The sequence below is a fragment of the Myotis davidii genome, unplaced genomic scaffold (assembly GCF_000327345.1).
Source record: "Myotis davidii unplaced genomic scaffold, ASM32734v1 scaffold1285, whole genome shotgun sequence".
Taxonomy (NCBI): Eukaryota; Metazoa; Chordata; class Mammalia; order Chiroptera; family Vespertilionidae; genus Myotis; species Myotis davidii.
In genome coordinates, this window is record NW_006296049.1 from 307887 (window position 1) to 321286 (window position 13400).

The 13400-nt window shown below is 42.2% G+C and overlaps 1 protein-coding gene across 1 annotated transcript; it reads left to right on the forward strand.

Moving 5' to 3' along the window:
- Positions 1–1549: 1549 nt before the first annotated feature.
- On the forward strand, positions 1550–2646 carry P2RY4 (pyrimidinergic receptor P2Y4). The gene is given in 2 exon segments (XM_015568627.1): positions 1550–2603; positions 2606–2646. Coding segments are annotated over 2 exon segments (1095 nt in total).
- Positions 2647–13400: the final 10754 nt, after the last annotated feature.

The following is a 13400-nucleotide window of genomic DNA, read 5'->3' on the forward strand; positions in this document are numbered from 1 at the left end:
AAAGTCTCTGACCTCATTTCTATGTTTCCCCTTCCTGACAACTACCTAGTCTTTAGTCAAAAGTCACCTTAATATTTAAAACAGCAATCCTCTCTATTCCCCCCTTGTTTTTCCTTCAGCATTATCCTTCCCTCCTTTACTTTTCTCCATAATAATGATCAAAATCTATATTTTACTTGTTAATTTTATCTTTTCCTTCGCACTAGTGTGTTAGCTTTATTAAAGTAGGAGTTTTTGTCTGTTCTGTTTACTAGAGTTGGGCCAAGTACATAGTTATTTCTCAGGAAATATTTGCTTATCCATCTGTGGTTTATGGCCAGTGGCTTAGAGAGGTGACTAAGCATAGTAATTAAGTACATGGATGATACAGCCTAGTTCAAGAGCAAGCCTGCTTGGGTTCAAATCTTAGTTCTACCACTAATTAACAAAATACTTAAACTCTCTGTCCCTTAGTTTTCTCATCAGCAAAATAGGGACTATAATATTACCCACTTCAATAGAGAGCCTGGGGGCCATTAATAAGTGTAAAGCACTTAGTGCCTTGCACAGAGTAGGTGCTACATATGCATTTGCTATAATCATATGCACATGGAGTTAAGATTTATATGAGAAGCTTAGATTTTCTAAAATCTTTCAGTGTGTTGTAGTTGCCCATATTAACACTTATTTCTCATGTTTCTGCTCACACAGGTTGTATGATCATCTTGTAGTTTTATTTAACTCAAGTGGTCTGGTTCTTTTTTATCCGTTAACTTAGACGTTTCCTTGTGTACTCTCTCCTACAGTCATTTAGAAGCTGTTAAATAGTAATCTCGCTGGGCCTCTTTTGCAATCTATACAGTGAGTGGGTTGGACTAGATAATCTTGATGGGCCTTTCTTGCCCTGACAGTCTCCCAGGACAGGAGGAGGGACAGGCCCCACCCCAACCCCGCCCCCAGGAATAGGCCCTCTGGCTGCCAAGGGGAAGGGTGACAGTCAGCTGGGCTCAGCTTCAAGGGGACCAGGTAGGAGACCTGCCAAGTTACTTGGGTAAGAATGGTGATGGGGTTCCTAGGCTGGACCAGGCATCAAAAGTAACTGTAGTACAAAGACACTGGGGGCAGGGTGAGAGGATAAGTGAAGTTCCCTAATGGAGAGATGTTCTCTTCACAGGGACACAGCTGCTGTAGTGAGCTAGGAGGTAATTAGAGGTTGGGTATCTTCTCACATTGGAGAGTCATGGTAGGCCTCTACCCCCTTCAGCTGGCCAAGCTCTGGAAGACAGAGTCAGCTCTAGAATGAGAAAATCCCAGAAAACTGACTGTCTTCCTGGGTCCCAGCACTGCCTGCTACTCACCACTCCCCTGGCTGGACCAAGGGAGTTTGGGCAGGGGCCCAGGTGGCCTGGGTTATACCCAGATTTACTCCTCTCAGCTCAGCTGATGCTTCAACCATTGCCCTCCCTCATCTCTGCCTCCCCCGCCCTACCCTCTGGGTCAGGGCGGAGGGTAGGAGGGACAGGGAAATCCAGTACCCTCACTTCTGCCTTTTTCACCTCTAGGGGGGACCATGGCCAGTGCAGAATCCTCATTGCTCACAACCCTAGGGCCCAACTCAGATCCTGGCAACAGTGAGGTGGAACTGGACTGCTGGTTTGATGAAGAGTTCAAGTTCATTCTGCTGCCTGTGAGCTACGCAGTTGTCTTTGTGCTGGGTCTAATCCTAAATGCTCCAACCCTCTGGCTCTTCCTCTTTCACCTCCGACCCTGGGATGCAACGACCACCTACATGTTCCACTTGGCTTTGTCAGACACGTTGTATGTGCTGTCACTGCCCACCCTCATCTACTATTATGCAGCCCGAAACCACTGGCCCTTTGGCACTGAGCTCTGCAAGTTCATCCGCTTCCTCTTCTACTGGAACCTCTACTGCAGTGTCCTTTTCCTCACCTGCATCAGTGTGCACCGCTACCTTGGAATCTGCCACCCACTGCGAGCAATACGTTGGGGCCGCCCAAGACTCGCAGGCCTTCTCTGCCTGGCAGTTTGGTTGGTTGTAGCCAGTTGCCTTGTGCCCAACCTGTTCTTTGTCACAACCAGCTCCAGGGGGGATACCATCCTGTGCCATGACACCACTCGGCCTGAGGAGTTTGACCACTATGTTCACTTCAGCTCAGTAATCATGGGGCTGCTCTTTGGCATACCCTGCGTGGTCACTCTTGTCTGCTATGGGCTCATGGCCCGGCGCCTGTATCGACCTTTGCCAGGGTCTTCCCAGTCGTCTTCTCGTCTGCGTTCTCTCCGCACCATTGCAGTGGTTCTGACTGTCTTTGCTGTATGCTTCGTGCCTTTCCACATCACCCGCACCATTTATTACATGGCAAGGCTGTTGGAAGCTGATTGCCAGGTGCTGAACATTGTCAACGTGGTCTACAAAGTGACCCGGCCTCTGGCCAGTGCCAATAGCTGCCTGGATCCTGTGCTCTACTTGCTCACTGGGGACAAGTATCGTAGGCAGCTCTGGAAGCTCTGCAGTGGTGGCACCCCCGAGCCTCCCAGGGCTGCCTCCTCCCTGGCACTGGTGTCCCTACCTGAGGGTAGCAGCTACAGGAGGACAACCACTCCCAGGATAGTGGCTGCCCTACCCCTAGGGCAGATAAATTGTAGCACTCGAAGCCTGGAAGGAAGAGAAAAGGGGGTGAGTGCAGGGCAGAGGTGAGGGATCCTAATGGTGACAACTCATATTGTTGCTTCCTCTTAGTTCCAGGGCTCTGGTGAGAGGCCCTCCCTCTAAGGGTTAGGGGGAGCCAGGAAAATCACGTGTGACCCCAACTCTCATAAATCCTTCAGTTGCCCTCTACTTTTTAGCCAAAGGCAGTAGCAGCCACTCTTTCTCCTCTACTTCTTCCTCTTAGTTTCCTGGGGCCATTGGTCCTGTTTCTTGATCCTAGGAACCCTTCCCCAGCCTTCCTTCCCCTGCCTTTCCCCCACATGCTTGTATAGCATGTGTTACTCCAGTCAGACCAGAGCATTCAACTGGAAGAGTGGAGAAGCTGCCGTAATCTCAGGGTTGGCTTGATTTATCTGACGGTGACAGCCAGAATTAGGAGGTAGGGGCACCAGTATGTCACAGATGCCAAAGATGTGACATATGTAGCTCCCATAGCCACTTTCCGGTTTCCCTGTGAGGACAGGATAGTCTGGCCTACTTAGGTGCTGAAATAGGGCACAATCCAAGACAGCCTGAATGCCAGGGTCTCCACATGCAGCTGGAGGCATGGCACTATTGAACTGGTGGGTAGCAGCTAGGTAGAGAGGGAACCCTGAGTCTTACCATGGGCTGGGAATTTTGAAGAGTCTTGAGGGCATGGCCCAATCTGATAAAGTACTTTGGAACAGGAATGGGACAGGACCTCCTTTATGAAGTTTGCTGAGGGCATATCTGACAGTTCTGTATTTAATGAAAGGAAGAGGGGAATGGCTCAGAAGGGAGGGAGGAGCTTTCATGTCTATGGCTGTAAGTTCCAGCATTAAGCGGCAGAGCAGGTTTGTGCAGAGTTTGGGAGTGGTGACAGGGATTGACGTCAGAGCTGGCTCTTCACTGGTCTCTTCCATTTCTCTAGCTCCTGCCCTAGATAAATAATAAACAAGTCACCAGTTCTTTCAGATCAAGATTTATGGTTTTGAGGCCAGAGAAGGGCACTGGGACCAGGACAGCTCCCTTCAGAGTCTCGCATTCAGTCACCCACCCTCTCCCAGCTGCATCTTAGTGCCCTTAAGCATGGATACGGGCAGGGGTGGTGGTGGTGGTGGTGGTGGTGGTATGGAACTTGGGGAGCTAATTCACAAGCATTGGGAAGTAAGAGTTTCTGGGCAGGCCTTCAAGAGAAGGGTGGGCTCACACTTCTAGGCAACTCCTCCTGAAATGGCCTTCCAGCTCATTGGTCTCCTGAGTCTTCAGCCTTCCTTTTCTTTTGCCCCACCCTTGCTGACCTGCCTCTGATCTCTTATCTATTAGATTACTCAGTCTTACTAGTTCTCTCTGGAAAGTAAAGTTGGGACTGGTCTGGAGAAATAAAACGACTTCAATGCCCCCGAGTCCCCCTTTCTATTCTTTTAAGTGTGCTCTTTTCCTCTCTAGATATCCAGGACCCGGCTGTTACCCGGGACCCCTTTTAGGAGTAAATGAACTGGCCTTCTTACTAGTCTCCCAGTCTCATAGCCACTGCCTAACTCTTACAGAACCTGTTCCTCATCTGTACTCGCTTTCTTTTATTCCTATGACCACAGCCTCCTTGTCTATCACCTCTCCTACCCACAAGCCCGACCCAGGAAAGTGGCTCTCTCCATCACAACAGACCCAGCCTCCTCCATTTCTCCAGTCCATTTAACTCCCATATGCTTAATCGAGACTAACTCCCCAGACTTTGTGGTATGCTACTTTAGGACTGCCTTTCCTCTCATTCCAACTTTAGTTAAATACCTTAATTTTCACTGTGGGCCAATCTTTTCCTCTCTCCTAGATTATAGGAGACTGCAGATGAAGCCAGAACACAAGGATGTCTTGCAATTTCATTTAAACCTCCATTCCTTTTAGTCTGCTGAGATCCTAATGAACATTCCAGAGGGACTGTTTCCTATCTTTTACACTTTTTCAAGACACCAGTTTCATCCTACCCTATGTTCTGTTAAGATTTACCTTGCCTCCTGGGCCATTGGTCCTGTTTCTTGATGCTTCCTAGAACTGAGAAAATCTAATACCTCAACTTCTTTCTGCTTCATTTAGGATAACTTTACTTCTATATCCATCCCATCTTTCTCCCTTTCTTCCCTGCAATCCCAGAATAAGAGGTGGCCTCTTATTTAGTTATTTGGTGCATCTGTCTTCATCATTTTCAATCTCTTCCGTAACTAATTTTGTTCTGTCTTAACACACACACACACACACACACAAGCCAACCAAATGAAAATAAATATTACATTACCACTGATATCTTACTTTTATATATATATATTTTATTGAGTTTTTACAGAGAGGAAAGGAGAGAAATAGAGAGTCAGAAACATCGATGAGAGAGAAACATCGACCAGCTGCCTCCTGCACACTCCCCACTGGGGATGTGCCCACAACCAAGGTACATGCCCTTGACCGGAATCGAACCTGGGACCTATCAGTCCGCAGGCCGACGCTCTATCCACTGAGCCAAACCGGTTTCGGCTACCACTGATATCTTAACCTGCTGTCTCTTCTAGCTATCATTCTATTCATCTTATTCATTTCACTGTCTTTTCTAGAACAAGTACCATAAAACTTGTTTCCTCACCACAAAGTCACCCCTTAACTCTCCTAATTTGGTTTCCTTTCTACACTTTTTTGTATCTAGAACACAAATTACCTCATAAGCAAGACCTTTAATGATCTTTTCTCTACCTTTATTGTCTTTGACTTCTCTAGGATGTCCTTGTTGCATATTCCCTTTAAAATTTTTTTGTGTATTTTATTTTTAAAATTTATCTTCATTGCTGAAAGTATTACAGATGTCCCCTTTTCCCCCTATTGATTCCCTCCACCTCACTCCCACACGCCCCCCACCCCAGGCCTTCACTGCACTATTATCTGTATCCATGGGTTATGCACATATGCATGTAAGTTCTTTGGTTAATCTCTTCCTGTATAAAAACAGCACTAAAAAATTTCACTATGACAACATTAAGGAAATTTTGAAAGAAAATAATCACCTGTATTTTTAAACCCTCGACAACTGCTTTCATTTTTTCATGTTCTATGCTTTTTCAGTTTGTATAATACATATTTTATATAAGTATAATCATAGTGTACATATTTTTTGAAATTCTGCAAAAATATTTTATTGTAAATAATCTCTTTGTGCTACAGTATTTCCTGTTTATCATTTTTAAAGACTGTATAAAATTACATCTATCAGTAGATTATACTTTATTAGACTATTCCCCTGTTATTGGACATTTAGGTGACTCTCAATTTTTCTGTGCTTTGAATAACTTAATGCATACGACTTGTTTCTTTTTTGTAATTCTGTTCCTAGGACAAGTTCCCAGGAGTGGGACTGCCAGATCCAAGAACATGAACGTTTTTATGGATCTTGATTTTCAAAAGGACTACACAAATCTGCAACACCACAATGACACATGAGTTTTTCCAGTTACCTTACAGCTCTAGCATTGGACTTGATAAATATTTTGGAGTGATTTAAACATTAATTTGTTAATTCCACTGCTCTGGCTACTCATGTGATTGAACACTTCCCCATATGTTTACCATTTGCATTTCCTCTTGTGTTAACTATTTCTTCATATCCTTCTTCAACTGGCATTTCAGTGGTATTCTTATGTATCTAAATATATTCTTTAACATGCATATTAACTGTCATATTTGATATATATATTTCTTCCATTTATTGTAGTACTTTTAATTTTAGTTTCTTATTTTATCCCCCTAATTTAAAATTTATTTACTTCTACTTTTATCTCTCTTATTACTTCCTCTCTCTTTGCTGGATTCTCTTTATCCTTTACTCCCTAAAGTGAACAGAATTCCACGTTCAGTCATAGTTATAGCATTTGGGGATTATTTAACCCCGTCCCCCATCTGATCCTTGATTTTCTTAGTTGACTTATAGTCCTTGAGTACCTCAGAAATCTTCCAGGGCCTGGGCACTCCCTCACTTTACAGAGGACAAAACAGGCCCGGAGATATGACTTGCCAGTGACTTATCAAATTAGTGACAGAGTAGGTACTAAGTTTCAGGTCTCCTGATTCCCAGAGATCCTTCCATAAGCTTGAAAACTCTCAGGCAACTTCATCTCTTCTCCCTCCCTGTTCCATGAGATTCTGGCATTTCTTTCTTCATCGTGTCAATTACAATTTTATGATCCCAGTGCTACCATTCTAATACTGGCTCTTGCCACTTTATCTTTGACTGTCTCAGCCTCATAATTGGTCTTCCTTACCTCCAGCCTCTCCTCACAAGATTGCATTCTATACAATGCATACTGCCAGATGAATTGGCCCAAACACTGCTTTCGCGCTATTACTCAATACTCTTTCATGGTATCCCCATGTCTACAAGACAAATTTAAATTCTTTAGTCAGAAATTCAAGAGGGCTTTTTCAGTCTCATTTTCTATTCTTCCCCAATACAAATCTATCTTCTTCCACTCATTTGATCTCATTCTTTCTCCAAATAAGACTTGCACTTTCCTACCTCTGTACCTTTATTTTTCCTTTGCCCCACACTAGAATGCCTTCCCTTTCTTCTCCCACTGTCTTTTTCCTACTTCGTTACCAAGGCCACTTCCTCTTTGAGACCTTCTCTGCAGAATCTCACCCAGTGAACTTTCTGGTACCTCCTATGGTTATTATTGTCTATGAGTCATTTGTCACTTTTATTGTCTTTTGCTATCCTATAAAAGGGTAATATGCAAATTGACCAAACAGTAGAATGACTGGTCGCTATGACATGCACTGACCACCAGGGGGCAGATGCTCAAAGCAGGAGCTGCCTCCTGGTGGTCAGTGCACTCCTACAGGGGAAATGTTGCTCAGCAAGAAGCCGGGCTGATGGCTGGCAAGTGCAGTGGTGGAGGCGGGAGCCTTTCCCACCTCCACAGCAGTCGGACATCCCCTGAGGGCTCCCAGGTTGTGAAAGGGCACAGGTTGGGCTGAGGGGACCCCCCCACACACGCACTGGGTCTCTAGTTATTTATACTATTACCTTGAATTGTTATTTAATTCTTGATGTATGTCTGTTTGGGTTCCCACCTGTAAACACCTTGAGTTACTGTGATAGAAAGGAAAGAGCATAGGACTGAAAGTCAGAAGACACAAGTTTGAGCCCTGGTTATAAAGTGGGACTCAAGTGTGTGACTTGGGTGAGTCGCTCAGACTCTCTGAACCACAATTTGATCATCTGTAAAATGAGGATCATAATGTCAGCTTTAAGTATATTTCAGATTGTGGCAATCTCTTCAAATCTAGAGATCTAAGCAAATATAAGTAGTTGTTATTATATCATCTTATTTGTTTAATAAATGGTGCTTAATAAATATTTGTTGAATGATTACATGTCAGTAATTCAGTTTAATGTTTCTTCTCTTGGATATATTCCCATATTAAGGGGCCACAAGAACCCCAAGGGCACCTTTAGGAACAGTGGAGATAAGGAGGGCATTGGAAAGATATTTTGAAGAAAAGTAGGCCTTTTCAGGATCTCTCACATCCCACTACATTGGCTACTCACTACTTGGTCCACCTGTAAGGCTAGCCTGGAAGTGAAGAGGTGGAGAAGGTGGTACACCTCAACTTTCACTTTCCCCACAAAATCTACTTTTTCATCCCACAATCCCCAACTGGTTAGGCTAAATGCTTCACCTGAGACTGGTCTCCTTCATTGATGGGATAAAAGCCAGCATTTTGGTGAAGGAAGTGATGAAGAGTTGTAGAGAGAACAAGCAATTGTAGTCAGATAACCAGACTTGGCTTTAAATCATTGATCTTCAGTATCTTAATCTCTCTGGGATTCAGTTTTCTCATTGGTAAATTGGGGATAGTAATACAACTTTGGCAGGGCTGTTGTGAAGTGTTAATACTATATAATAAAGAGGTAATATGCAAATTAACCCTAACACCTTCACAAGATGGCTGCTTATGACCAGGCCAGCAGGGGGGTTAGTGAGGGATGACCAAACTACTGAACAGCAGGCTGTGTGGGGCAACCAGGCTGGCAGGGGGTTAGTGAGGGATGACCACAGGCCAGCAGGGAGGGCATAATTTTTCTTTGACCATTGGGAGCTACATTCCCCGAGGGTTCCCAGATTGGAGAGGGTGCAGACTGGGCTGAGGGGACCCCCCATGTACATGAATTTTGTGCACCAGGCCTCCAGTGGAATAATAAATGAATAAACGTCACTTATAGTGCCTGTGCATGGAAACCTCTTTTCAACAGTTCTCAACTTTAGTGTAGATGGACATGGAATCAGAATTCTAGATTTGGATTTAGTGCTGCTTAGTAATAATAGTTAAGATCATGACAAATAATGAACCCTTGAGTGTGAGAAGCTGAAGGCTAAGAACTGATCACTGACAGATGACCACAGTGATGGATAGGGAGGAAACAGATTGGGACTCTAGAATTGTATCAAGAGATAAGACTTTCAAAAAGAAGGACTTATACAAGTTCTTTTTAAAAATCTTTTTGAACAAAAGAAAAATATTAAGAAAGCAAGCAACAGGGAATGCAGGAGGCAGCTGTTCGATATCTGTCTCTCTCCCTCTCCCTTTCACTCTTTCTAAAATAAATAAAAAAACATACTTAAAAAAAGCAAGCAAGCAACAGTGCCAAATGCTTAAAAGAATTTGGGGATGATGAGATGCTCAGAAACATAATGAAAAATACTTTATTTCTTGCCAACCTGAATCTATGCATACAAAAGATATTAGCCAATGGCATTATCTAAAGAGGCCAATCTCAAATAACTTTTGTAATCAAGATCTGTTCACATGTGTTTATACTCCTCTTCCCCTTTTAGTTCCCTAGGTGTCTCTACCTCTTTCCATAGATATAAGAGTAACCCACTTGAATGGGTTACTTGCAGAAACCTACAGAGCTAATATTCCAAGTATGAGCTGAGATGTGGCTAAAAGGAAGTACAACCAAAAACTGAGTCTGCCTATGAGGGCACCCTTATATATTTGATTGCCAGAGCTTATGCATTTAGGTCACAAAGAAGGAAGAAGACAAATTATTTTTCCAGAGTCAAACTGTAAATTATTAAAATATGAGAACTCTCCAAGAGAAGGAGAGAGATGAAATCTTTCTTGAGGCTGGCTGGTTATTACTGTAAATTTTGTACCACAGTTTGAGGTCATACCCATGCTCTTATATCTATTGTTGGAAAGAAGAAACCAAATGTACTTGGAAAACTCAAGAAAAAAATCAACTCATGCCCACTCAGGGAACATCGTGCTGCTGGCACCTGCTCAATTTGTGTATTTCATTGATATTTAGCTTACTGCTCATTGTAAGCTTTAATTTCTTTACTAACAACAATCCTTTACCTACAATGTTAATAAAACATTTCTTTTCACTCATTCAGAATTGCAAGATTCCTTTCCAGAAGGTAGCCAATTGTCTGGTTCTTTGAGGGTTTAAGCTAGTTTGATATTACAAGTTTTTGTCTTTATTAATTTCTCTAATGCACTATCCTAAAACACACATTCCAGGGTGGTATTTGGTATTACTATGTTTTTAAAGGATTTGGTTAAGCAGTAAGAAGAATTCTTTAGAACCTTTAACATAATGTCCATGGTAAATTTCTAAGAGGATGGGGTTCTATATGTGGTATCTACCAAACTTACTGACCAATAGAACTTTACTTCTTCTTTCCTGAGGTGCATCTCAAGGACTTACTATGCCAAAAAACTTTAGGAGACACTGCTCTAGAAATGGAAATCTAATATTTTGATCCTACTTGATCAAAGGACAGGAGTTATCTTATGTCTCCTGTTTTCCTAGATTTCTTGCTCTCCACCATGGGCAGATACAGAACTTTCCGCAGTCTTTCCGCAGCAAGGTTTCAGGAATCTGGAGAAGGGCTGTGCATAAATGAATAGAGACTGGATAAAAAATATAAATTTGGAAGGCATTTGGGGGAATCAGACAGAGGCTTCACACTCTAGCAGGGTGGCTCCTTGAATCTCTGGACCCACGGCTTTTTATTTACTGGAAAACACATTGGCCCTTTAGGAATGCAAACAGGCATATCAAAGGTAAAGTTTGGTAAATAGGAAAAGATTATCAGGTTAGGGGAAATGCCTACAGCTGTTCAGCAGCAGGTAATAATATGCAGATTTTCAGCCCTGCTGAAAATGTCCATCAGCCTTCTAATGAACTTCTCGCATTTATTATGCTAGCTACTGTTCTTAGCCTCCAGCAAGAACTGGAAAAGAAAAGTACTTTCTTGCCCAGCCGGTGTGCTTCAGCGGTTGAGCATCACCCTATGAATCAGGAAGTCACAGTTTGATTCTCGGTCAGGGCACATGTCTGGGTTGCAGGCTTGATCCTCAGTAGGGGGAGTACAGAAGGCATCATTGGTGTTTCCATCTCTTGCTCCCTCTCTCTTCCTCTCTGAAATCAATAAAAATATATTTTTTAAAAAAGAAAATACTTATTTTTGCAGGAAATACCCTTGCTTTTCAAATCCAAAGACAGACTCCCTCTCCTTTGCCTAACAAAACATAAAATATTTTCCCTGCAAATCTTTCTCTTTTCTCTTTCTCTTTTTAAATCCTCACCAAGGATATTGCTCCCCACTCTCTTTCTCGCCAATGACCACCAAGAACATATCTGTAGTTGAACAAGTTGTGTTTATTACTCATTGCTGTGTGGGAGAACACATGTCATGGGAACCATGGGATGTTTCAGTGAGAGCATTTGAGAGAGGCTCTAAGGAGGTGAGGGTTCACTCTAGATTTAATGCTGTAAAAAGCTGGGGGAAATTCAATAATTAGGTATTGCAATAAATCCTATTTACCAGTACAGGGAGGGGAGAGGAGAACAAGGATAAATATTTTATAAAAATTTTTTTTTATTGATTTCAGAAAGGAAGGTGGAGGGAGAGAGAGAGAGAGAAATATCAATGATGAGAGAGAATCACCAATCAGCTACCTCCTGTGTGCTTGGGGACAGAGCCCAAATCCTGGGCATGTGTCCTAACCAGGAATCAAACTGTGACCCCTTGGTTCATTCCCTTCTGGCCTAATGCATTTCTGTTGAGAAATCATTTGATAATATAATGTGAGATCCCTTGTACGTAACTCTCTGGCTCTCTCTTACAGTCTTTAAGATTCTCTCTTTGTCATTAACGTTTTCCATTGTAATTATGACATGTCTTGGTGTGGGTATTTTTGGGTTCATCTTGTTTGGGGCTCTCTGTGCCTGTTTAACTTTTTTCTTCCGCAAATCAGGGAAGTTTTCTGTCATTATTTCTTCAAATAGTTTTCTAATCCTTGCTCCTTTTCTTGTGCTTCTGGTACCTCTATTACACAAATGTTACTTCATTTTATGTTGTCTTAAAGCTCCCCTAGTCTCTCTTCCTGCTTTTTAATTTTTTTCTCCAATTGCTATTCAGATTGGGTGTGTTTTTCTGCCTTATCTTAAGTACAGATTGGTAGTTACAAAATAGTCATGGGGTTGTAAAGTACAGCATAGGAAATATAGTTAATGATATTGTAATAACTATGCATGGTGTTGGTTTGGTAGAGGAAATGTCAGGGGGAACACTTTGTAATGTTATATGATTGTGTAATTAGTATGCTGTACACCTGAAACTAATACAAAATATTATTGAATATAAACTGTAACTTAAATAAAATTAAAAATATAATGAAAAAAAGATAAAGTTCAACACTGACTATTGTAGGAATGAGAACATTTACTATTCTGGAAAAATAGATTTTGGGTTTCTTTTTTAAAAAAAATTCTGCGATTTCACTTTTATTGGCTACGTAGTATTCCACTACATAGATGTACTTAAATTCTCCTTTCATTTATTTAACCTTTTGCATATTGGTGCACATTTAGATTGTTTCCATCAGTTTGCTATTGTACACCTGACAGAGCAAACTCTACTGGTTGAAAAGCCAATTAGAGTCTCTAGATTCTGACATGGAATATTTCTTAGTTCTGAAAGTGAGCTTCTTATGCCCTGGGTGTGACATGGGGTCTGTTATGGATTGAATTTTGTGTCCCCAGAAAATTCATATGTTCAAGTCCTAACCCCCAGTGTTTATGTATGGAGATGGGGCCTCTAAGGAAGTAATAAAGGTTAAATGAGATCCTAGGGTTGGAGCCTGATCCAATAGGATAGTGTCCTTAGAAGAAGAAACACCAGAGTGCTAGCGCTCTTGCACACAATGAGGAAAGACAATGTGAAGACAGAGAGATAACTGTCTATGAGCCAGGAAGACAGCTCTCACCAGGAACCAAATTTGCCACCAACTTTATCTTGGACTTCTCAGACTCCAGAACTATGGGGAAATAAATTTCAGCTGTTTAAGCCACCCAGTCTATAGTATTTTCTTATAGTAGCTTCAGCAGACTAATACAGTGTCCATTAGCCAAATTCTATGAATCTACCTGGGATTTATTTTATATATTTATATTTAAGGATCATACATATATATATATCTATATATATATCTGCACTAATAAAAGAGAAACATGGTAATTGGCGTATGACTGCTACCCTTCCCATTGGCTAATCCCCCTGTCACTCACAGAGTAGGGCCGAGATATGCAAATTAACTGGCAGCCAAGATGGCGGCCAGAAGCCAGGCAGCTGATGCGAACAGGGAGGCTTGCTTGCTTCAGTGACGGAGGATT